Genomic DNA, 25,305 nt, shown 5'->3' on the forward strand with positions numbered 1-25,305 from the left:
AGCAGCTGAGTGGCCCTCCAGGGCTTTGGGCTCGTACCTTTGGGGCCTCTGATCCCTGTGACAAGGACACTAATTTGAACTCTGTACGTACAAGTGAGCTGCCAGCATTTCTCACCATCCAGCCACTCGCATCCCTACCCTCTGTTGTCTGCCAGCATGCCCAGGGATGGCCTGTGGCTTCTCCACGCATTCCTTAGGAAGCTTCTTTCTCAGGTATTTCATCTTCAGCTCTCCAACTTCCTTGGCTTTACTTTCAGTCTGTGGCAGAGCAGGAGCCTACCTTCTCTGTGACAACTTCTGTGGTTCCAGCTAAAAAGCCCCTCTCCATGGGCCTTTCCCACTGGTTTTTTGAGGTAGGGGTTGGGGAGAACTGAGGTCTAAGCACAGAACTCTTGCCAGGCAAGAATTCTACCACTTGAGCACATCCCATCCCTTTGAGGTCTGTCCTCCACCTCCTGTTGTCCCCATTTCAGAGATAAAAGAAACCAACAGGTATAAAAGAAAGATCAAGTAATTTTCTCAGGGCCACAAAGCTAGGAAATGTGCAGCTGAGGTTGAACCTGATCATCTAGGCCCTAAAATGTGAGAGAAGGGACTGTGAGAGGACACTGTTTGAGATCTCGTTTATATAACTTCACAGAATTTCTTTACTAATAAAAGGATTGTTCCTGAGAAGCACAGGTGGCTCGTACCTGTAATCCTAATTGCTCAGGAGGCTGAGATCTGATGATCACTGGGCAGAAAAGTCCTCATGAGACTCTCATCTCCAATAAACTACTCAAAAAATCTGGAAGTGGTGCTGTGACTCAGATAGTAGACTGCTAGCCTAAAGCACAAAGAGGCTCAGGGACAGTGCCCAGGCCCTGAGTTCAAGCCCCAGGAACAGCAAAAAAAAAATTTTTTTTTAAATAAGGATTGGGCTGGGAAGGTGGCTCAGGGGTAGAGCGCTTGCCATGCATGCATGAGGCCCTGGGTTCGATTCCTCAGCACCACATAAGCAGAAACAGCCAGAAGGTGGCTCAAGTGGTAGAGCGCTAGCCTTGAGCTGAAGAGCTGAGGGACAACGCCCAGGCCCAGAGTTCAGGCCCCACAACTGACAAAAAAAAAAAAGGGATTGTTCCTGTGATTTCTACACTTGAATTCGAGGCCAAGCTTCTGCTAAACAGAAATCAGGGAGCCGGGCCCTCCCCGGTGGGATGCGAACTCCACCGCCCAAAGGGATGTGAAGGGTAAACAAAGGAGGAGGCTGCAATGCTTGATAAGAAATGTACGCATTATCCTGCCCATGTAATGGTAACCCCTCTGTACAGTATGTTCACAAAAAAAAATAAAATAAAACTATAAAACAACAACAACAACAGCAACAACAAAACCCCATGTATTTATTTTAATTTCAGAAAGACTGTCATTTAATTGTCTTTAACATAAACAATGACATTTTTACTTATAACTAGTTAATAACGCTTGTAGGATCCTGGGTTTTTAATGTTTATTTTTGGCAGTAGTATAAATTAAATTGCTTGCTGGCAATGCCCTCTCCCACTTGAGCTACCTCCAAAGCCCTTTTTAAATCCTTAGTTGTTTTTCAGATAATCTCAAGCTTTTTGCCCAGGGCTGGCCTCAGACCATGATTCTTCTGCCTATACTTCCTGTATAACTGGAATTACAAGCATGTACCACCACACCTGATTTATTTATTTATTTATTATTTTATTTTATTTTTTTTTGGGTCCAGTCGTGGGGCCTGAATTCTGGGCCTGGGCACTGTCCCTCAGCTCTTCAGCTCAAGGCTAGTGCTCTACCACTTGAGCCACAACGCCACTTCTGGCTTTTTTTTTTTTTTTTTTTTGCTTATGTGGTGCTGAGGAATCGAACCCAGGGCTTCATGCATGCAAGGCAAGCGCTCTACCACTGAGCCACCTTCCCAGCCCACCTGATTTATTTATTAAGATAGGGGGATCTCAATAATTATTTGGACAAGCTAAGTTTAAATAGTGAAAGGATCACTATCTAAATATGAATAGTTTAATAGTTTAAATAGTGATCCTTTCACTATTTAAGCCACCATATCCAGTCCTGTTTTATTTTGTTATTTTTATTCTACAAATGGTTATTATTATTTAGATATTACTTTTTCCTGAAGTTCTACTTCAGGAAACACATTGAGCACAGTTCAGTATCACATGACTCAAGTACAGAGTTGTTGAGATGGGCCAGAGCTTCTGTGCAGGATAGCAGATCACACAAATCTCCACCATTTGGTTCATTTAAGAAATAAATAACAATGCAATTTGCTCAGAGTTGCATGGACACCCCGCATGTCCAGTCCTGTTGGCTGGACAGGTCCATATTCAATGTTTGTACTTGGCTATCCAGAGTAGCAGTCATGTGCTGGGTGTTTGAAAGGGGACTGGTGCAAATGAAGAATGGGAGAGGGATATATTCCTTCCCTTCCCCCCACCCCCACCCCACCTCCGTGGTGGGGCTTAAACTCAGGACCTGGGTGCTGTCCTTGAGCTTTTTCCACTCAAGGCTAGCACTTGACCACTTGGAGCCACAGCACCACTTCCTGATTTATGGTAGTTCATTATAGATAAGAGTTTCATGGACTTTCCTGCCCAGGCTGGCTTCAAACCACCATCCTCAGATCTCAGCCTCCTGAGTAGCTAGGATTACAGGTGTGAGCCTGGCTGCTTTTTTTTTTTTTTTTAAGGCAGGATCTTACTGTGTGGCCCAAGGCTGGTGTTTACTGTCATGCCCAGCTGGTATGTGGTTTTAAATAGTATTGACTTGCCTGAGAGTTCTCAGATGTCTGTCAATTCTGTTCTTTTTCATTTCTGTTCTATAGATCCCAATCTCTGCCTGTCACAGGTATAGTTCGTGTTTCCTTTTTTTTAATCCTCCAGAAATTTATGCTTGTTTTCTGGTTTTATCCCTCTTTCATTTAGTTATAAAAGCATTTAAGAATATTGCTAGCATGGCTGCTCATGCCTTTAACCCACGCTACTTGGGAGGCAGAGATCAGAGGATAACAGAGGCCAGCCAAGTGAGACCCCTCCATCTCAAAAAAAAAAAAAAGCTGAACATGGTGACATACTTCTATCATTCTAGCTGTGGGGAAAGTATAGGTAGGAGGATCAATGTCACAGGCCAATCCCAAGCAAAACTTCAACATCTATCTGAAAACTAAAGAAAAAAGGCTGGAGACATGGCTCAAGTGGTAGACATCTTCTACTTAGCAAGTGCAAGGCCCTAAGTTCAAACTCAGTACCACCAATATATGTGTGGGTATATTTATATATGTAAATATAGTTATATATATTGTGTGTGAATATTTTTTCTTACACATCTGGAGCATGTTTTGTGATGTATTGTCCTCATTGTTGTAATGAACTATAGAAATGATCCCTGAAAGTATAGTCTTTGTCCACATTGTTGTGAGTATTTGAATAATGTCTATTTACTAATCCTGTTTGGCTCATGTGTATTATCTGTAGTGTGTGTGTGTGTGTGTGTGTGTGTGTGTACATGCTGGTCCTGGGACTTGAACTCTGGGCCTAGGCACTGTCCCTGAGCTTTTGTGCTCTACTCCTTGAACCACAGCTCTACTGCCAGCTTTTTGGTGGTTAATTGGAGAAAAGAGTCTCATAGCCGGTGCCAGTGGTTCACACCTGTAATCCTAGCTACTCAGGAGGCTGAGATATGAGGATCATGGTTCAAAGCCAGCCCTGACAGGAAAGTCTGTGAGACTCTTATCTCCAATAAACCACTAGAAAACTGGAAGTGGTGCTGTGGCTCAAGCAGTAGAGTGCTCACCTTGAGCTGAAGAGCACAGGGACAGCACCCAAACCCAGAGTTCAAGCCTCACGACTGACCAAAAAAAAAAAAAGAGTCTTATAGACTTTACCACTTGGGCTGGCTTTGAACCATGATCCTCAGATCTCAGCCTCCTGAGTAGCTAGGATTAGAGGTATGAGCCACCAGCTCCTGGCTGGAAACTTGTACTACTTTTGAATCTCCAGTTGTTTTACCCTTTGCCTTTCTCATTCAGTTGCATTATACTAAAGCATGATCTGTATAATTTTTATGGGGCTTTTTGGAATTTTTTTGAATTTTCATGATTTCTGCTCAATGTTAGATCAGCACTTAAAGTTTAATAAGTATTTTCAGAGTTGAATGTTCATCAGTATGGAGAAGTACATCTGTAACCTCAGCATTTAGGAAGCTGAGGCAAAGTCCCAAGTTTGAGGCCAACCTGACTTGCAAGTGAGACCTTGTATTCATTGTACCTGGATGGGTGGATGGTGTGATTGCGTATATGTTCAATGTGTAGCTATTAAATCATGCCTGTTTAATTTTATGATTTGATTCCTCAGTTTCCTTATTAGTTTTTGCCTTGACCTATCAGAGGATATACCAAAAGTCCCCACCATAATTATAATTTTATAGACTCCTACTTAGCAATAGTTTTATTTTATTTTATTTTTATTTTTCTTGGTCGTGGGGCTTAGCTCTGGGCCTGGGTGCTGTCCCTGAGCTCTTCAGCTCAAGGCTAACCACTTGAGCCATAGCGCCACTTCCTGGTTTTTATTTTAGAGTTACATGTTATAAAATATTTTTTCTTTGATGTCTCTGAGTTTTACTTGATGATTTTATTCTTCCCTCACCATGTTTTTTGTTCTGATACTTGAGGGCTGTTTCCACATTTTCAGCTCTGAGCATGGCACAGGACCAGTGGCTCCCCCGCACCCCCATCTCAGACTATGTTCTTTGGCTTAGAACTTACAACACAGTGGAAAGTCCCACATTTGCTTTCCTCTCAAGTCCAGCCAGCAGTTGTGAACGGGGGTGGCTCTGCCTCCCACACTCAGCACAGTGTGGGTTCGGGGACCCTCGCTGTCCCTGGCGTTCTGGCCTGTGGAGGGGAAAAGCTCAGGAGAACCCAGGGAACCTGGCTCCATTCCCACCGTGTCATCCATGTGTCTCTGATGACTGCATGAGAGACTGGCTGGGGCTTCTGAGCTGTGCTGTGGCTGCTTAGCCAGGTTCGGATAGAGACAGAGTCATTCCCGAATCAAATCTCCCTGCACTAAAATGCAGAAAGTTGATTTTCTGCGGTTCTGATTGGCCAAGTTGGAAGCTTGAAAGAGACCTAGAGAAGACAGCGCCGGCATTGGGGAAACTTCCTGCAGCATGGATCTTTCTTCCCTTGGGTCACTGGGGTGCTGGTCTGCCTTGCTGAATCAGTTCTGTCAGCCACTGGGTGGTACTTTGGGCCACTTGCATGCAAGTCCTTGTCCCCACACCCACCCCTCCGGGCTGAGTCAGGCTACGTGACCCTTCCTGCACCTTGGTTTTTCCCTATGTGACAGACTGAGCACCCTGGTTTCTAGGCCTTAGCTTCATTTTTCTACTGCTTTGGTCATTTTCAACAGGACCTTGTACCATGTCCGACTGAGCTACATCAGGGGCTCTGGGGGTGCTAGGTGCCACAGGGGAACAGAGGGAGTGAGAGGAGGCAACTGCAAGTTAAGTGAGTGAAGCAGTAGAAACCACAGCCCTGCTGAGTGCTTGAGGACTTACAAGGGGCTCTTTGCCCAGGCTGAGAGGTCAAGGGAGGCATCCTGGAGCAGTGGGGCCTCGGGTGTGTCTGAAGGAGGAGGAGTGGGTTCTTGAGGGAAAGCCGGAGAGGGGCTTCCATCTGAGACGCCATGTGGCACGCCCCCTGGTGGAAAGAGGTGGTGCTGCAGGGGTGGGATTGCATGCAGTCTGTTGGAGAGGGGCGAGGGTGAGCACATGGAAGCCACTTAGGAGGTGCCACAGGGAGAGGTGGTGGATGAGGATGGTCATGGGGGTGGTGAGAGAGACGGTAAACACACCAGCCGGAGTCCTGAGTTACTTGTCTATCAGTCTCACAATCCTGAGTTCAGAAGGAGCTAAACTTCTAGCCATCAAATCATTCAATGATTTAAAATCATTCCGCAGCAATGTGCCGCTTCTCATCTCAGCAGAGGAAAAGGGCAGTATTGACTGAGCCTGTGCCCTGCAGTATAGAGGTTGACACTTGGTTTGTATTTGTTATGTAGACAAATGAGTGAATCTGTGACTGGCTATCAGCTCTTCTCCCTCACGGTAGGTAGCTACAGTCCAGCCACCCTGTACTTCAGAAGTGATGAGTGAAGGCTGTCCTCCCTCTCCCTTTGATTCTCCTGTGAGACAGTATGAACTGGTTGTAGGGCCCAGTGCAGCACCGTAAGTGACCACAGCATCACACCCAGATCCTCTGCTGCCCCTCCACTGTAACGTGGGGGCAGGTGTGCAGCAGCAAGGAAAACCTTGACTGACACGTCTTCACTGCCCTCCGAGAATGACAGCCTTGACCCTGGAGGCCTAAATGTATCTGGCTTCTAAAGAATTGGCCTCTACTGAGATCTGAGGATCACCATTCAAAGTTTACCTAGATGGACAAATCTGAGAGACTTTTATCTCCAGTTAACCAGCAAAAAGCCCGAACTGGAGGTGGGCTCTAGTGGTAGAGTGCCAGTAGCTAGTTAAAAAGCCAAGTGAGAGCACAGGGTCCTGAGTTCAAACCCCAGTACACACACACACACACACACACACACACACACACACACACACACACACACACACAGAACTGGCCTCTGTAAAGTTATAGAGCAACCTATGAGATCGTCAGCTGCAGTTTCTGCCTCCACGTTGCCCTCAGCTTTGATAATTTACTAGAAAGACTTACAGGAGCTGTTGAGCTCACTTATGGCTTGTGACAGCCAAAGGACACAAAGTCAGATCAGCCTGGGGCAGAGTACAGGGCCCGCAGGTGGCCTGTCTTGTGGAGTCCTGGGCAGTGTTGGCTTCCCCAGCAATGACGTGTGACACTGAAACACTTCAATCAGAGTGGCTCACTAAGTCATGGGAGCCAGGGCAACTGGACATAGTGGCCACTCCCATCCTGGCCCTTAGCTGACCACAGGCACAGTTACACAGTGTGACCTCAGGCCCACCGTAAGTCACAGTGCTGTATGCCCAAAGTCCCTCAGTACAGACTCATCAGAACATTCCCCACTGGGGCTCTGAAGCTTCCTCCCAGAAGCCAAAGGCAAAACTAGTGCTCTGTTTGGACAAGGCAAAATTCTTCTGCTACCCTCAGTTTAGCAACAGTGTAGGATCTACTGCCAGACATTACCTTGCAGGTGGAAGATAAAAGTGATAAAATGGATTAAAAACTTGATCTTAGCTAGGCACTGATGTCTTACACCTGTAATCCTAGCTACTCAAGAGGCTGAGATCTGACGACCATGGTTCAAAGCCGGGAAGGGCAGGAAACTTCATGAGACTCTTATCTCCAACTGACCACCAAAAAGCTGGAAGTGGAGCCATGGCTCAAGTCATAGAGTGCCAGCCTTGAGCAAAATTGCTCAGGGAAAGTGTCCAGGCCCTGAGTTCAAGTCCCAGTGTGCACAAAAAGTACCTGTAACAATGGGTTCTGACAGATGACCCTCCTGAAATCACCACAAGGGGACTGAGACAGCAGAGCTCTAAGCTGGCCAGATATAAGGATTTCCTGGAGTTCAAGTGGCGGGAAGCAATCCCTGGCCAAGTTCATTCCCACATGAATCTGGGATGTGGAAATTGTTGGCAGATCTTTGCTGCAACTTGTGGGTATAAATTTAAACGATTCTTTTAAAAATAGGTCATTTTTCCAAGTCGCTTGTGAGGAATTTTAGAAGTGACATCCCCTCCATTCCCTTCCAGTCACCTCTTCCTAGCATGGAGCCATTTGCCAGTGTCACTTTGCCAACACTCAGACTGCCTGTCATGGAAACATTTTTTTGGCCTTTCAGAAACTGTTTAAAATTGAATGAAGCACAGAGCTTTCTCTGACGCTGGCTGGAGTTCATGCACTCACTCTTTCCCCAAAAGGCGAATGAATTTGAGACATGGCTTTGGCCATCCATGAGCTGCTGTTTGTCTTAAGACTGTTTTTCCAGGGGCATCTCTATTGCTTTTCAGTTGTGGAGAACCTTCAGGTTTAGATTCCATGCTGGTGTTTCCCATTCATGAAGGCTGGGTAGGCCTCTTCCCAGACAGCTAAGGCCCTGGGCCCACTGGCTGTGAAGAGCTTTGGGAGCTTTGTAAGCTGGTAGAGCTAAAAAGGACTTGGCTTCAAGGTGGAGGGTGGGAGATGAGCACTAGCTGGTGTTACAGGAGCAGACAGAAGGGGCATTGCGTATGGCAGCCCAGTTACCTAACTGAGCACTCTTCTCTCCCTAGCTTATTTCCAGTGATGCGGATGGAGCCATCCAAAGGGCAGGAAGATTCAGAGTGGAAAATGGCTCTTCCGATGAGGTAAGAGTACTCCCCAATTCCTGGATCATCACCAAGCACAGGACTGTAGCACCAACCAGTTTATAACCCTTGTGACCACAGATGACTTGCCTAAATGGAGTTCTGGAAGGGGTAAATAGAGCTTTGCTTGAAGCAGGTAAGAGGAGAGGAGTGTTACCACCAGCATGGAAGGTGCTAGTAATTGGGTAATACAATCCTTTAAAAGATCTATCATAGAACCAGGTAGATACACAAAGTTGTTCTGACAGCACAGAACCTTTTGGGGTCCCAACTCCTCTCTCCACTTTGCCAGACTGCTCAGCAGGGCACTGCCATATGAACAGGTCTAGGGTCTAGGAGGGAACTGCACAAAAGTTCTGACCATAAACTTTGTCTTCACTCTGAGGATATAATTAATGATGGTTGTTGTTATGGTAACCACTGCCATATTGCCACCATGGCTTTCCTGACCACTTCCAGTAGCGAATTCTATAGATTAAACTTGAAAGGCCACAGGATTTGAGAAGTCATTACTCACCTTCCCCTTGGGCCTGAGCCCTTGCCATTCCTGATCTGGGCTAGTCCCTGAATAGGTGCCCCCTCATTCCACCAGAATGCTGTCAGCTGCCCCACTCACTCCCATGCTCACGGCAGCCCTTTCTCCCCGTGTGGCCTAGCTCCTGAGAGGGGACCGTATCCCCACCACCACCACCACCATACACAGCAGGCTGCCTGCCTCCCTCCCTGCTGAGCCAGGCACAGAAGCATCAAGCCCTGTTTTTTTTTTAGGGTTCCAAAAGCCAGCAGCCACCATGCTGTCTCTCCTGGGAGACCTAAGCTCTGTGGCCGCTGGGACACTGGCCTGCTGCCACCAGTTGTGCAGAATGTCAACTTGGCACAGGATGACACTGCACCACCTGCCCCCAAGCCACCTAAGCAGAGCCCTGGCCCCCACTGGGACCTGGGTCTGCAGGAAAGGACATAAACAGAGCCATCATGTGGTACTGGGGCCACCCTATACTTTGTCACAAAACACGGCTCACTTGGTTGTCACCTGGCTCTGCCACACACCAGGACAGGTTTTAGGTCCTGGCTGGGTTGTGGTCGGAGTGGCTCTGGAGTGTGATACCGTGCACCATGCACTGGCTGCTGGAACCACATGGAAAGGTGCTGATTCCACCCATCTCTGCGGACAGGCCTGGCTCCTACTGCTCTTTGGAATACTGATCCTGGGATCAAATGCTGTCTTAGATTCTATTTCCACCAAAGCCATTAAGCATGAGTTCTCAACTGAAGCACCCTGCTTAGGCTCATGGTGATGGTCCTTAGTTATAAGCTCCTGGCCTTTTACCCAGTCTGAGACAAGACCTAAAGGCACTTGACACACAAAGGAAAAGAAATTGGTTTGTCTGGGTCAGAGCAGTTAGTAGAACAGAAGATTCAATACAACAGCCTGACTTGGTGGCACACATCTGTAATCCCAGCTACTCAAGAGGCAGAAGCAGGAAGATTGTGAATTTATGTCCAAAGCAAAGTTATCAAGACCCTTCCTCAAAAGCAAAATAAAAATGAAAAGGTCTAGGGGCATAGCTTGTTTTAATACCTAGTACTACCAAAGAAGGGGGAGAGGAGGAGGAGGAAGAGGGGGAGGAGAAAGAGGAGGAAGAAGAAAGGGAGGATCAAACAATTTTAAAATTTCAAGCCAGGTGCTGGTGACTCACATCTGTCATCCTAGCTACTCTGGAGGCTGAGATCTGAGGATCAAGATTCAAAGCCAGCCCAGGCAAGAAAGTCTGTGAGACTGTTATCTCCAGTTCACCACCAGAAATGCCAGAAATGGAGCTGTGTAGCTCAAGTGGTAGAGTGCTAGGCTTGAGCAAAAAAAATCTAAGGGATAGCATCCAGGTCCCGAATTCAAGCCCCAGGACCAGCACCAGAAAAATAAAATAAAAACCTATTTTCTTTCAAATTCATGAATGAATTGCAAAGCAACTTCAGTATTGGGTTAATTGTCCTGTTATTTTCAATTATGAGTCCTTTACAAGCACGGCTCCGAGTACTCTAGTACTGACAACAAGAATTTTTTTAAAGACCTTTGTAAGTCTACATATTAGACTCTTCTGAGACACCTGATTTTTCAGACATTTTCTCCCTTTCTGTGGATTTTTTTCCTTTCTTGATGTGTCCTTTGAAGCACAGCTGTCTTAGATTTGATTGTGTCCAGGCTTCCGAGAGTGAGAAACCACTACCTGCTTAGCCAGAGGGGCTTGGTCACGTCTTACACTGCTGTCCTCTTCACATAACTTCAGCTTTTTGTTTGTTTGTTTGCTTGCTTTTAGCATTGTCTGTCTAATCCTTTTATTCTCTGGAGAATGCTCATTTCAATCTCTGAGGGGTTCCGTGGTTCTCTGTTCTCGTCCAAACCCTTCTCCCTTTTTTCCTCTCCCTTCTCCCTCCCCCTCTCCTCCCTCTTCTCTTCCCTTCCTCTTCCTCCTCTCCCTCTCTCTTTCTGCCTCTCTTTTTCCAGCTGAGTGTGATTTTTTTAATGTGCTTGGATTCATAGTTATATGATATTCTTAAATTTTAATTTTTAGGAATAATATAAGGTCTGTAAGGAGTTATAAACCCTTTTGATATAGAGGGTTTTAGTTTGCTTTTGCTAGCTGCCTTTAAGCTATTCTTTTGTGTGTGTGGCGGGGGGGGGGGGGGGGGGGGGAGTAGAGGGGTGGTCCAGGACTGAAACTCAAACTCAATACCTGATGCTTTCATTCTTTGGCTAGTGCTCTACCAACTGAGCCACACCTCCACCCACTGCCTTTAAACTAAATGCTTAGCTTGAGACCTTCAGTCTTCTGGGTGGAGCTGCAGATTCCTGGCAAAGCCACTGGTGGTCACCAGAGCACAGAGGAGCTGCTGTACGTACACCATGGTGTCTAATCATCTCGGGGTGAACTCTTCTGCTGAGTGCATAATTCAGCATCCCAGCTGCACACAGGCTGTGTCTCCTGCTCCATGTACCTGCTAAAGTGCACCTAAGCATTTGAGACTGCCCTCTTACACCACAACCCCCTCCTCCAGCCCCATAATTGGCTAGAAGGACTCACAGTACTCATCATCACTGGCTTATTATCAATAGTGTAACTGAGGAGCATTCATCGGGAGCCTTGTGCGTGGTAAGGGGCGGGGGCTGGTGAGACCCTCTCCCAGCTGCCGTGTCCTCATCAGAGTGTCCACTGGCCAGGGTTCCATGAGCCCCCAGGCATTAGCTTAGGGGGCTTCAGAGGTGTCACAGGCGTTAGTGACCAACTTGTTCTCCAGCAACCAGTCCCCATCCCAAGGCTACCAAGAGCCACCTGCTTAGAACAAAAGGGTTCCTGTCACCCTTCCCACCTGGAAAATGCCACAGGGTTTGTCTAGGCGCTCTATGTCAGGAACCAGGGTTCAAAATCAAATGCGTATTTCCTGTTATTCCACATCCCTATGCAAAAAAAAAATATCTCCCTTTCAGAATCTAATTGCTAGGACGTTCTTTCCACTGAACAGAACTTGCCTAATTATATTTTCCACTCAGAATTCCTATTTTTGTTCTCTGTGGCCCCTGCTGTCAGCAGAGCCCTCTGCCAGATGACAAACCTTCTAGCATCCATCCTATCCTCATTACTGGTCCTCACACGTGTGAGATCACATGAATCTCTTCATTATCTTATTGTAAACATTTATAAATAGTCACCCATATTAACCCTTCTGTAGACTACTCCCTCTCTACTGGTTTCTTGTCCAGTGTCTGCAATTTTGGTAATAATTGTAAAAAGTGAGTGGGTACTTCCCAAGTGCATACTGTGTAACAGAGTTTTGATTGGAAAATTATTTCTTTTTAGCTGACATAATAATTATGCATCTTTATTGGCTACAATGGAAATTTTGATTCTATATATCTCATATAATGATCAAGTTGGGATGGTTTATCAAGGTGATGAACCTTTTCTGTGTTTATCTTTTGTGGCTTGTTTACAGTGTTGGGGGTCAAACCTTGGGGCTCATGCATACTAGGCAGGTGTTACCATTGAGCCATACCCCTCACACACCCTGAACCCTTCAAATGAGGTCTGAATGCAGAGTTTCAGGTATGCTGCACACCATTACTGGAGAGCTGGCCTGTCCACCTCCTTGCTGGAAATCCCAGTCTCCATTACAAAGTCTACCATGCACTGCCTCCCCAGTCCCAGGCTGTATCTGGTGATTGTCATTTTCACATGAGGTCACATCTTGATATAGTGGAGATCCTGGGGTTACACAGAGCTCGGGACACCCTCACCTGCATGGTGTTTCATGGCAGAGCAGAAGAGACAATACCCCGATTTTTACAGATCTCTTGGTTAGCACAGGGAGGATTTTCTCATACACTATTGGGGAATAGGGAAATTTGTTCAGTCTTTTGGGAGGGCAATTAGCAATAACTAAAAATATTAAATGCCATTTGGCCAGCAGTTCTGTTTCCTGTGTATTGCAGCAATATTTAAAATAGGACAAAGAACTGGAAACAACCTCAGTTTCTAGCAGTTGAGAAATGATGGTATAAATTAGGGTCCTCTACACACTGGAATGCTTGCTTAGTCTAGCTTTTGGAAAGAATGAAGAGGAACTGAGAACAGTGACTCATGCCTGTAATCATAGCTACTTAGGAAGTAGATATTGGGGGAATCAAAGTTCAAGTCCACCCCAGGCAAATAAGTTCACAGGCCTCCATCTTGTCCAATGGCTGAGTGTGATAGAACATGCCTGTCATTCCAGTGGCATGGAGAAACGTGTTTAGGGGGATCAAATACTGGCAAAGGCATAAAGCAAGACTCTATTCAAAATAACCAACACACACACACACACACACACACACACGCACGAAGAGGGACTGATAGAATGGCTCAAGTGGTAGAGCACCTGACTTAGTACTGAAAAGAAAAAAGTGTATGTACCACCACAGAAAGACATTTAAGTTACAGCACTGGACATAAAGGAGAATTGCAGGGTAATTTGCATGCTACCATCCTATTTCCATTTTTTAAATAAACGTCCATATGCAAGAAAATTTATAAAAGGACCTAGAATTTCACAGTATTTACTTCTAGAAAATGACAGTGAGAGGCCAGGAAAGAAATTGGAGGATCAGAACTTTCCAGATTATGCTCTTCTTTACTAGTTACATGTCTTAACATCTATAGTCAGTGGAAGTGTTTAAATATTTAAAACAGAACCTATGTAGTTATTAAGCACAAAGTTACTTGAGCAACAGTAGTTCATGCCTGCACTCCTAGTTATCTATGAGGCAGAAATCAGAAAGATAGCAGTTCAAGGCCAGGCAGGAAAAAAAAAAAGATTTAGGAGACTCTTTTGTCAACCAATAGCTGGGCTAGGAGGTATGGCATCCCATCTGTGTAAGACCTGATACTGGAAAGATCAAAGCTGTAGGTCAGCCAGGCAAAAGAAAAGTTTGTGAGAACCCATCTCAACAGAAAAGTCTGGCCATGATGACATATTCCTGTTATTTCAGCTACAGTGGGAATCAAATAGAAGGATCATAATCTGAGACCAGAGCACTTACCTAGCTAGGACAAGGCCTCAAGTCCAACCCTAGTACTGTCTAATAGATACATATACTATAGTCTCATTTATAAAAATGAGTTGTGTGTATGTAGTTGTGTGTGTGTGTGCTGAATGTGTGGTAGCATGTGGACGTGACATGTGAACACATCTTTGTAAATGCATAGCAGACGTCTGAGATGATCCAAGTCAATCTGGAAGCATTGGGATATTAAATAAGGGAAAAGACAGGGAGTGGGGCAGAGAGGAGGGGAAAGAGGTAAGAACTTTGATTTTTCATTTTTTTTGTTGTTTTTGTTGGTCGTGGGGCTTGAGCTCTGGGCCTGGCCACACTGTCCCTCAGCTCTTCAGCTCAAGATGGGCACTCTACCATTTGAGCCACAGCACCACTTCTGGTTTTCTGGTGGTTAATTGGAGATGATAAGGGTCTTACGGACTTTCCTCCCCAGGCTGGCTTTGAACCTGGATCCTCAGATCTCAGCCTCCTGAGTAGCTAGGATTATAGGCATGAGCCACCAGTGCCCAGGTAGTTTCACTTTTTTATAGCTAGTTTATATCTATGTTTATACTTACAGTTCAGAAATTTTTAGCTTCTTTTTTAAAGAAGCTCTGCCACTGTTACCTTAGCAACTTCGACTAGGAGCTGAATTCAAATCAGTTAAGTGGCCGAGCGCCAGTGGCTCATGTCTATAATCATAGCTACTAGAAGGCTGAAATCTGAGGATCACGGTTCAAAGCCAGCCTGGTCAGGAAAGTCTGTAAGACTCTTATCTCCAATAAACTACTCAGAAAAAGCCAGAAGTGGTGCTGTGTCTCAAGTGGTAGAGTGCTAACATTAAACAAAAAGAAGCTCAAGGACAGCACCTAGGCCCAGAATTCAAGCTCCAGGACCAGCCCTCCCCCCCCAAAAAAATTTAGTTAAGTGCATCCATTGTGTTAAGCTTGCTCTGGAAGACTATAGACACTGCACGATTGTGGAAGAGAATGCAGACACTGCAGGAATGTGGAAGAGGCTGCAAACACCACGGGATTGTGGAAAGCTACGGATCTGTCTGTAGCCTGAGTGTCTGCACTGCGTGGATCCCTGCTTGAATGTATTTGAGATCAATTTAACAAAAATGGTTACTTAGAGTCTTACAGCCTTTTCTACCTGGGCTGGCTTTGAACTTTAATCCTCCAGGTCTCAGCCTCCCCAGTAACAGGGATTACAGATGTGAGCCAGTAACACCCAGTTGGCTTTGCACTTAGTGAAAATCACACTCAATTCCAGTGTCCACCAACTGGAGAATAATATCTGGGTTGTGGCATTCATCCTATGGCCCATGTGGTGATGAAAAAGAACAGGCCACTGATGAAGGAGTAACAGATGTCCCTGACATGACAGAGAGCCTGACTCACGTGACTGCACCTGCTGTGATTTCATTTCTGTGAAGTTCAAAAGCAGGCAAGAGGGGTAGATATTGGTGATGGGGAAGCCAGAATACTGGCTCTCTCTGGGCCTGTGCTGGGGTAATAACAGGAAAAATGAACGTGGGAGCTGTCTGTGGTGCTGAAACTGTTTTCTGTGTGGACCCAGGAGGTGGTGGCAAGGGTGGAGACATGAAAAAACTCATTTGGCTGCACACTGCCCTCTGCTGCTATGCCCATCGGAAGCCAGCATTTATTTTCAGAGTTGGCCTTCTGGGGTTCTGGGAGGCAGGAGGTGCTTACTCTCTGCTTATTTTGCGAACTCCTGTGTGTATTATGGTCTTTGCACCTTATTGTGTGTGCTGTTAACAAGAGACAGAAAGTGTCTTGCTCTGTGAGACTCACAACTTTAAGGGTGTTGGATTTTTTCCTCTATTTCAGTTAAGTATTCAGTGCAGATGAAAGTTAAATAGGTATCTTTTTAATCCCTTTATTTAAAAAAAAAAGGCCTCATGATTAACAGTTTGTTCTGGGTGAATGAGCCATGCCACTGCCCGCAGCCAGGCTGGCTGCATTGTGCCCCTGTGCAGACCCGCCCACGCCACATGGCCACCCTTAGCCCTCTGTCTGAACCACTGTCCCCAGTCCTGTTTTTCTTTAGTTATTTTTTAGACAGAGTTTAGTGTTTTTGCCCAGAAAAGACTCGTATTGTGGTCCTCCTAGCTATGGCCTCACATGTAGCTGAGATAAGAAGCCCTATACCACCATGCTCAACTTATTAATAGTTTTTTGTGTTGGCTGACTTCATGAACTGCAGTTCTCCCAATCTCTACCTCTGGACTAGCTGGGATTACAGGTATAAAGCACTGCTCCTGGTCTGCAGTAATGTTTTTAAATGTACAAAATAAAATATACAAGATTACATAGTGAAGTAGTCAGGCCAGCATCCTGAGCTGGTTTCCCCTCTGTGTGGTCAGCTGGTGGCTGATGCTGACCGGTGAGCTACACCCTGCCTGGTGGCATAGTGGAAAGAGCTGTGGACCAGAAATCCTGCCAGGGCCATGTTTAGACAATGGGTGGCTGTCAATATGAGTCCAGTCTCCACAGTAGGCGAGAATGAAGAAGGCACATCTCCACTAGGCAGTCAGAACTGATGAACAAAGAAATGATGGACAGCGGGAGTGTGTTTATCTTGAGATGCTCAGGACAACCCTCACCTGCCTGTTGTTCCAGCCAGGTGTGCAGACCCCAATATCATGACCACCTGCACTAAGGAAGGGACATTGCTGCACTCTTCAGAATTGTCCTTGTCACTGGGGATGTGGCTGAAGTGGTAGAGGACCGACCTGTCCAGTGCAAAGCCCTAAGTTCAAACCTCAATGCCACCAAAACCAAACACAACTGTCCGTGTCAGAAAAAAGAAAAGTGTCTAGAAATGGTAGAAATGTTGCAGGTGAAGGGACCCTGAAGAGACATGATTACAAAATGATCATATAATGACAGGGTAAATGGCTTATGTGTGAATCAGCTGGTTAGTTTGGAATAAAGATGGAAAATTATCATGTGGATATCATGTGGATATTCAGTCCACAGACCATGATAAAGCTGCATTGTGGATAGGTAAGAAAATACCTTGAATGGTTCAGAAAAAAAAAAAGATGTATATGTGTGTGAGAGAGGGGGGGGAGAGAGAGAGAGAGACAGATAGACAGACAGACAGACAGACAGACAGACAGACAGACAGACTATCTGGTTTGTCAGAGACAGAACAAAACCTTGCAAGAGACGGATCAAACAAGCCAGTGTACTAAAACATTATCAGCAGTGTTTATGCACACTTAAAATGATTTCTAAATAAAAATGTAATTATACACATACATGTAGAAATAGCTATTTTAAAAAAAAATCAAGAAAACCCCCAAACAGCACAATGATGTAGAAAAAAAAAAACTTGAACCCACAGTTTTACTCCCAAACAGGTTAAAAAGACAGAACATAAAAAAGGGCACAAAAGATGATGTAATGGCTAAGATTAAAAAAGAAAAGAAAGCACCTCTGAAATGAGAACTGGCTTCAGTTCCAGCTCTGCCGCTGGTTACCTCTGCGTCCTAGGCGACACACTTACACTCCCTCCGTCTCCACTTCCTCACCGGAAGAAAGGAGTTAAAATAGAATCTCAGAGAGTTGGCGGTGGCGTTGGAGATAATGCATGTAAAGTGCTTCGCCTGATACTTGGCATTTAGAGCGCTCAATAATGTCAGTGTTTCCGGACGATGGCAAAGACAAAAAGCGCCCTCATTTCTGTCATAAACCAACACAAGCCTGAAAGCAAGACAGAAATGACTACAGAGAAGCAGCTCATCTCATGAACAACTCTATACATCAGTCATTGCTTATTAAACAAACAGTACACCCTCAGCTAGGAGAGGGATTGCAGAAACCCAAGAGCTGTTCAATGTGGGAAGAGCTGTTGCTATGTGCGCTGCATTACATCACCAGGATGTCCTTCATTTCACCTGCTTTCTCAAGACTTGCCTCTCCCTGAAAAAAAAAAAAAAAAGGCTTTTGATAACATTTAATATTCATTCCTGAGGTCTCTTTGCAAAATTCTTCAATATGATCATGACAGAAATTCTTTGGTATGATCACAAAACCTATCACAAATATGTAATAGGATCACTAGCAGCAAGTTCATTAGAAAGCCTGTGCCCTCATTGTGGGTGGTCATTACATGACTCCATGTAGATGGCCACAGAGCTCCAAGAGAGCAGCATCCAGGCGTTCAGATAAATGGAAAGCTTGCACAGTGAGCTGTGGACAGTTCAGACATTTCTGTAAAGGTATTCAAAGCCTCATAAAGGCTGGAAATGACAGTACTCAACAATTACAGTGGGGTCTGTTGGTACATTTCCAGGGGAAATTGATCTATACGCCATAGCACACATGAAAATAAACACTAGACAGATTACAGAATGAAATAGAAAAGTTAAATTTTCATGACATCTGGAATATAGAGGTAAATAGTTCCAATGACAGTGGTATGGGGAAGGATTTTATAACATGATACTAAAGATAGGAGCCATAAGAGCAAAATATTCAAATATATCAATGGCCAAAATCACTGTAAACAAAATGAAAAGGAAAAATTCAGTCAGAAAAAAATGTTTTCCATCTATTTTAAGTACTTTATCAATAATTAAGAAAACAGGCCATACAATGATAAGGAATCTGACACAGATAATGCATAAAAGGAGAAGTGTAAATGGGTAATAAATATGAAGGAAATGTTCAATCCATCTGAAATACAGACACAAAATGCACACAACACTGAGATGATATTTTTGCTTTAAATTGGGCAGACAGTGCCACGCCATTTAGGGAAATGGCACATCAGCCTCCACTGAGGAACTCTGATTTTGTACCAGTCTTCCTAGATGTCAGACTGGTACCATATAGATCATTGATGAGAAGCATGTCCTTTGGCAATGCAATTCAACATCTAAGAATCTACCCTAGATATGGATTACTAAGTGTGCATAAAATGACACTAGATGCTCTTCACAACTTTATAACAATTTACAATCCTTAAATGTTCTATTGCATCTGTATAATAATTTAGAACAGGGCCACTAATATTAACATTGCGGATAAGTGGTGCCTGCCTATAGTTCCAGCCCATGGGAGGCTAAGACAAGAAGTTTGAGCCTGCCTGGGCTATATAGCAACCCTGTCTAAGGTTGCCATTGCAGAAGTGTGTTGACTGACATGGGAAAATACACTAAGTGAAAAGGCAGGTTCCAAAACTGTGTGTGCACTATGATTCCCTTCGGTAAGAAAAATACATAAAACTTAGCAAAGCATTCGTATTGAATATCTTTGGATTTTAGTTATTCCTTGTATCGAAACACATTCCTCACATCAGTTGGATACTTTTTATTACATGCGTATGAAGTTCTACAAAGCATATGGATTTGAGTAAAATATGCCTGTAGGGGACACTAGCCCCAAACGTTGTGAAGCCTGGGTACCAGAAAAGGGGAGGTGCCTATGTTCAGGTTAGAACTCACCAGGCCACTCCGTGCTTTCTCCTGCACCCGCAGACCTCCAGAATTCTTCTGAGATGTGAATGTGTACTGTCTTCTAACAAGGACACGTGGTGACAGCTCTTGTGTGTATGTGCTTTGAACAATGGTGTTTTCAGATTCATTGCCAGTTTCTGGTTTGCTTTCTAAATAAGTCTCCTAATAGCACAACTCTTCCATTACAGAATGCAACCACTCTGCCAGGTACTTGGCGAAGAACAGACGTGCACTTAGAGAACCCAGAGTACCACACCAGATGGTATTTCAAGTATTTCTTAGGACAAGGTAATTATGCCATCGTGGTGGTGGGGAAGAAGGATGCTCAAGGGGAAACAGGTGCTGACGAGGTGGGGCCTGGTGTGAGCATGCAGCTCAGGTAGGCAGCCCACCCGCAGCCCACCGATAGAGGTCAAGGGGGCAGCTCAGAGTCAGCCTTAAGAGTACCCTTGATTTTTGGCTTTGCTTTCTCTTCTTTTTTGGTTGCTTTGTTTTCTCTACTTTTTTTTTTTTACTTCTAATCCTGGGGAGTTAAAGGGGATTCAGTCATCTGAATAGGTACTTAGAGAAGAAGAAATTTAGGTTAGTAAAACAACTTTGAAATGTGCAAAGTAAGCTCTCTACCTAAAGTGACTTTTGGACATTTAGTTGAAGGCACCAGGGGTGAGAATCAGTGCCCAGAGCTCCTGTAGCACTGCAGGCATTCTGCTGTTCTGGCTCACTTAGTCATCAGTGAAAAACCATCTGCCAGGCAGTGTGTGATAGTGAGGTCATGTCACAAAGGCTCATGTAGAATGGGCTTGCACCATGGTTCTGCTGTGATACACCACAGGACCTTACGCAGTTACCCTACCTCACTGAGACTCAGTTTCCCTATTACTAGGCCCTGCCCAGAAGGTTTGAACAGAAGTTTCAATGAGATGTGCCCATAGCCAGCACCCCCAAGAACTCTTTTCTGTTAGCTTTTAGACACTGTACATTTAGAGTGAAGGATCACAAGATGGTTAGTGACAAGATGTTGGACAGGAAGGACCATCAAACCTGTGGGATCAAAATGAGTTAGAGAAAATACTTATTGAGCTAATGCTCTCATTTGTAGAAAATAGGATGCCTGGACTATGAAATGAGAAGGTCTTCTCAGTTCATTTAAGAAAAGTCTTCTCATATCCTTTAAGAAATCTTAGAGTACTACTCTAAGAAGTTCATGTATTTGGCCAGGCAGAATTTACATGAGTAGGCAGGGGAAAAGAGAAGCACTTATAAAGAAGGAAATCAGCAAAAAAGCTGTGTAGGTGTGCAACATAGTGCTCAACACAGCAGTGGTCTCACAGAAAAATAGTGCTATGAGTGTAGACGTCACCGACTGCATATAACAGAAAGCCTGACTCAAACTGGCTTAAACAAGAAGGGGTAGAGCAAGGGTGGGCTCTCAAGCTAAGGCCTTCAAAGGTCCAGGGAGGTTAAGGATCCAGGCCCTTCCCCCTCCTATGCTTTGCCATCCTTATTGTGGCACCTTGGCCCTCCTCAGGGTTACAAGATGGCTGTGGCAATTCCAGGCATCACTTCTAAGAACTACCATGTCCAGTGGAGGGAGGCCATCTTGAGAGTGAAAAACCGGCTTCAGAAGCCCCTTGATAAGAGGTCTCCTCCTGTCTCATTGGCCAGTGTTGGGTCACATGTTCATTGCTGAGCCAACCACTGGCAAGGGAAGGGGAGCGCATGATGAGAGATGGTGAGCTGGATCCTAGTGAACCAGTTTGAGATTATTCTGGATCCCTGAGCATGCTAGAAGGGCTAAGCTGCATCCCCTGGTAAGGATGACTCCAGGAACCTGTCAGGCTATACTCTCACTGTTCTAAACCTGTTCTTCTTCCAGTCCATCAGAATTACATTGGGAACGATGCAGAGAAGAGTCCCTTCTTCTTGTCTGTGACTCTTTCTGACCAGAACAATCAGCGTGTCCCTCAATACCGTGCAATTCTTTGGAGGAAAACAGTAAGTGCCTGGCTTACACTTGCAGTCTCCTCACGATCCAAAGTTTAGTTGGCAACATTGTCCATAGTTGGCAGCAGAGGCCTAGCGAAACCTTTTTCTGTGAGATTCTGGCAGTTTGGATATTTCAGGGTTATTCTAGTCTGAGATAAGACTGCAAGCTCTGACATTAGGAGGAACTTCTTCCTTATCTATAAGCCACTAATGGGATGGGTTCATTTCTCTCTGTCCTGGCCTCTGGGAAGACAGAAGTCTGTTTTTTAGAGGTTTCAGGTTATTAACCTTACCTGACACTGAATGCAGTGAATTGGCTCACCTTCAGCCAACAGAGCAAGTGCTGGGCTGTGCTCCTCCTGTCTTTGTGCAGTGCTCAGCCAACTATGACAGCCACCACTCTGCTAGGGTCTGCCTTAGACCCCACCTTTCATCACTTGTATGGGTTAGAAGAATAATTGAAGATGAACTAGCAAATGCAAGGTGGGTTTGCAAACACCTACTTGGAGCAGTAAGCTGGAAGCTAATCCCTTTCACCTGGAGACACTCAGGACACACATGGCTGCCTTTTCTCCTGTTTCCTCAGCTCTTTCTGCTAATTCTCAGATTCGTCTTTGACTCATTTTTAAAATTTGTTTTCCTTTGAGGAGAATTTTTACAGACAGCATGGTATTCCAAAAAATACACATACATACAAACACACCTGCATGTATGCATACAGAAAAAACAGTAGCAACTTCAAAAATCCCAGAAAGATTCTCCAGGACAAATTGCACATCAAACTGTAATTAGAAACTTTTTATAGTGGTTTAAAATAGTTAATGCTAATAACAATACAATCTAATACTTATTGAGCACTTACCATATGCCAGGTGCTATACTAAGTCCTCTAGACAATTACCTTAGTAGATACCATTGCAGTCAGGGAGATTAAATGGCATAGCCAACGCCACAGCTAGTAGGGGGCAGACCAGGCAGAGCTCAAGGTCTCCACCATTGTACATAATTAATTCTGTTTGTAAATCTCTGACTCATATCATTTCTCACACTCAAGTATGCACTGATGAAAGTTAAGAACATGTCTTCTGTGTCCTCAGTTTACCTACAATCTAGCAAAGCAAATTAATAAATGACACCAGAGTTTGGCTTACCCTCTGAGCTATGCTACCTCTACCTACATAAACTCCAATGGTATGTTTTAGGGCTTTTTTCCTTTTTTATTTATTTATTTATTTATTTTTGTGTGTGCTTGGTCATGGGGCTTGAACTCTGAGCCTGGGCCCTGTCTCTGAGCTCTTCAGCTCAAGGCTAGCACTCTACCACTTGAGCCACAGCACCACTTCAGTTTTCTGGTGATTAGTTGGAGATAAGGGTCTCATGGACTTTGCTACTCTGGCTGGCTTTGAACTGTGGTCCCCAGATCTCAGCCTTCTGAGTAGCTAGAATTACAGGCGTGAGCCACCAGTGCCCAGCTTTTTTTCCTTTTTAAAGCAAGTTTGGAGTAAAAATCTATTAGATGTTGAATCTTACTAGTAAATTATTTCCTGCAGAGAAGTGTCGCACACTCCCTGTGCCACCGTAGCTGGGCCCATCAGGCAATGGGCACAGCTGAACTGGATGCAGAGCCCAAGCCACAGACATAGGAGACCATGCCGGGTTTCTCAGCAGCAGCTCAGTGAGAGCTAGTGAGAGGTAGCCATGGCTTCCTCCAGAGCCTCTCATCTTCTGCACCAGGCAGGCAGTTTTCTAGTTATGTTTTATTTTGTTTATTTGATTGTTGATCGCAGCATTCCATTCTCTAACGGTTTCAGTATTCGCTTTGAGATGCCTCTGTCTCTGGACAGTCAGTCTTTCGGAGGCTTCTTCCTCTTCCTGTTCCCCTTGAGGTTGGTATTTGGCTACTTGGGCCTTGTGGTAGCAGAAGAGGACCTTGGGTGCACACGGCCTCCACATTTTTTCTGATTTTCTTTTGTGGAGTGATTGTCTGATCTCTGAACTAGGGACTCCTGAGCGCTAACTGGTCTTGCACCTGCCCCCAGCATTAACTCCTTCTTATGATATCCCTCCTGGGCTTAGTCCCAGGGTTCTGCTAGTCTCTGAGCCTCTCAACCATTTCCTGCAAGCCATAGGCTACATGTCAGAAAACAGGAGTGTCATCTTTTATACACAGTATGATCTCTTTGGTCACCCACACTGGCAGCCACCTCACCTCTGCCCTTCACCAAGTTCTGACAAATGTCACGTGAACCTCCCATTTCTGGGAAAGGCATGCCTAGGAAGTGGGCCTCTTCCCAGATGCTCTAGGTGCTCCAGGACTGACCTTGCTGTGCTCATCCAAGTCCTGTCCTGGGAAGGCCCTGACATCTATCCACTTAGTTTTCCAGGCCTCTCCCTTCTTCCTCCCTTCCACAAAGGCAGGAAAAGGTAGTTTCTCCCCTCTCTGCCTGTCTGGAATAGATGTTCTCAGCATTGTGTCTTCTTCCTGTAGGAAGTAAAAATCCTTTTAAATGGTTGCCAGGTGCTGAGGGAGAGAGGGAGGATAGGACAGATTCAGGAGGAAATTTTTATCTATTTTCATCTCTGAAGCTGCTGTCCATTATAAATGGTGCTCTGCACCCTGAAGAGAACAAAGGTAGCAAATCACCCTGGAGCCTGGCTGCAGATGAGAGATGGGGAAAGCTTCCTGTGCGGTGCCATTGAAAGAGAGATCTATACAAAGTAGAAGAGGAAGCAGGGAACTGCTCCAAGCAGAAGGAACCAGCAAGGGCCCCACTGTGGAGTTACTCTTGGTTTAAACTGTAAGACCATTGTGAAGGAGGCTTAGGCTGGCATCCGGAGGAGTCCCTTGTACTGAGCAGGGCCCCGGCCTTCCTCAAAGCCTCTTACCTAGACCCTATATCCTGTACCCAGAGCTAGGTGTTGCCTGGCTACAAACACAAGTGCTGAAGGGAGGGAAGGGACTGAAAAGATCCAAATATTAGCAGAAGTTGGTTCTGAAGCCCTCCTTGGCTTCTGTCTGGAGGCTGAGAGAGCCCCACAGTGCTGGACTGCGCTCTCTCTCACCCAGCCCGGAGCTCACCTTCTGTTAAGTCCTAAAAAGCAGTTAGAAAAATAGCAAAATGACAACCCTACTTTAAACAATCTGTGTGTCTGTGCTGGGCTTCTTCTCTAAACACAGAAAAGACTTTTTATAAAAACGATTCACACTGACAGTAAAAAAAAAAAAAAAAAAAAATCATCCATGCAATACAGTTTATAAAAAGACAGGGATCAAAGTCCAGCCACTCAGAGGTGATCTTACAACATTCTTCTAAGATGTCTGTCCATGTACACGCATAGCCTCACACTCACACACAAACGGTTATGTGAACAGAAATGCTCAGCTCACACCTGTGTGCCTGCAGTGTGCTCGCCTCATCTTGCCCTGGTTTGTCTGTGCCCTGACTCACCACCGGTAATCTAAGACCTCCTACTAGGTCCTCCCCTTAAAGATCTTACCACCTTCTAATAGTGCCTCCCGCCTGTGGCTGAGCCTTTAACACCAAGGCTCTTGGGGGGCTACTCTTTCAAAGTATAGTAGATGGCTCAGCTGCTCCTCACAATTTCACAGAAGGACCTGTATCTTGAAGAGTTGGGCGGAAGGGAAGATGCTATCAGCTCTGAGCAGGATTTCTTTCCCAGCACAGCATGTGTTTATGCCTCTCGTAGAGCAATGAGAAAGATCAGACCTGGTTTCTTCAGTGGCCTGGTGAGGATCCGTCAGAGATGGAAGTTTTTGGACTCATCACTGATTCAGTGCTTTGACTTTTCCAGGGTACCCAGAAAATATGCCTTCCCTACAGTCCTACAAAAACACTCTCTGTGAAGTCCATCTTAAGGTGAGTTCTGGTGA

The 25,305-nt window shown here is 45.1% G+C and overlaps 1 protein-coding gene across 1 annotated transcript in view; it reads left to right on the forward strand.

The window, feature by feature from the left end:
• Garnl3 (GTPase activating Rap/RanGAP domain like 3) overlaps nucleotides 1–25,305 on the forward strand; it is a 131,026-nt gene that overhangs the window by 48,071 nt on the left and 57,650 nt on the right. The window contains exons 4-7 of the mRNA XM_042681108.1: nucleotides 8,293–8,367; nucleotides 19,616–19,715; nucleotides 21,304–21,422; nucleotides 25,227–25,291. Of these exons, the coding sequence (XP_042537042.1) occupies nucleotides 8,293–8,367; nucleotides 19,616–19,715; nucleotides 21,304–21,422; nucleotides 25,227–25,291 (359 nt within the window). The remainder of the gene's footprint in view (nucleotides 1–8,292; nucleotides 8,368–19,615; nucleotides 19,716–21,303; nucleotides 21,423–25,226; nucleotides 25,292–25,305) is intronic.

Source organism: Dipodomys spectabilis, unplaced genomic scaffold, assembly GCF_019054845.1.
Source record: "Dipodomys spectabilis isolate Male_0828 unplaced genomic scaffold, ASM1905484v1 ptg000067l, whole genome shotgun sequence".
Lineage (NCBI taxonomy): Eukaryota > Metazoa > Chordata > Mammalia > Rodentia > Heteromyidae > Dipodomys > Dipodomys spectabilis.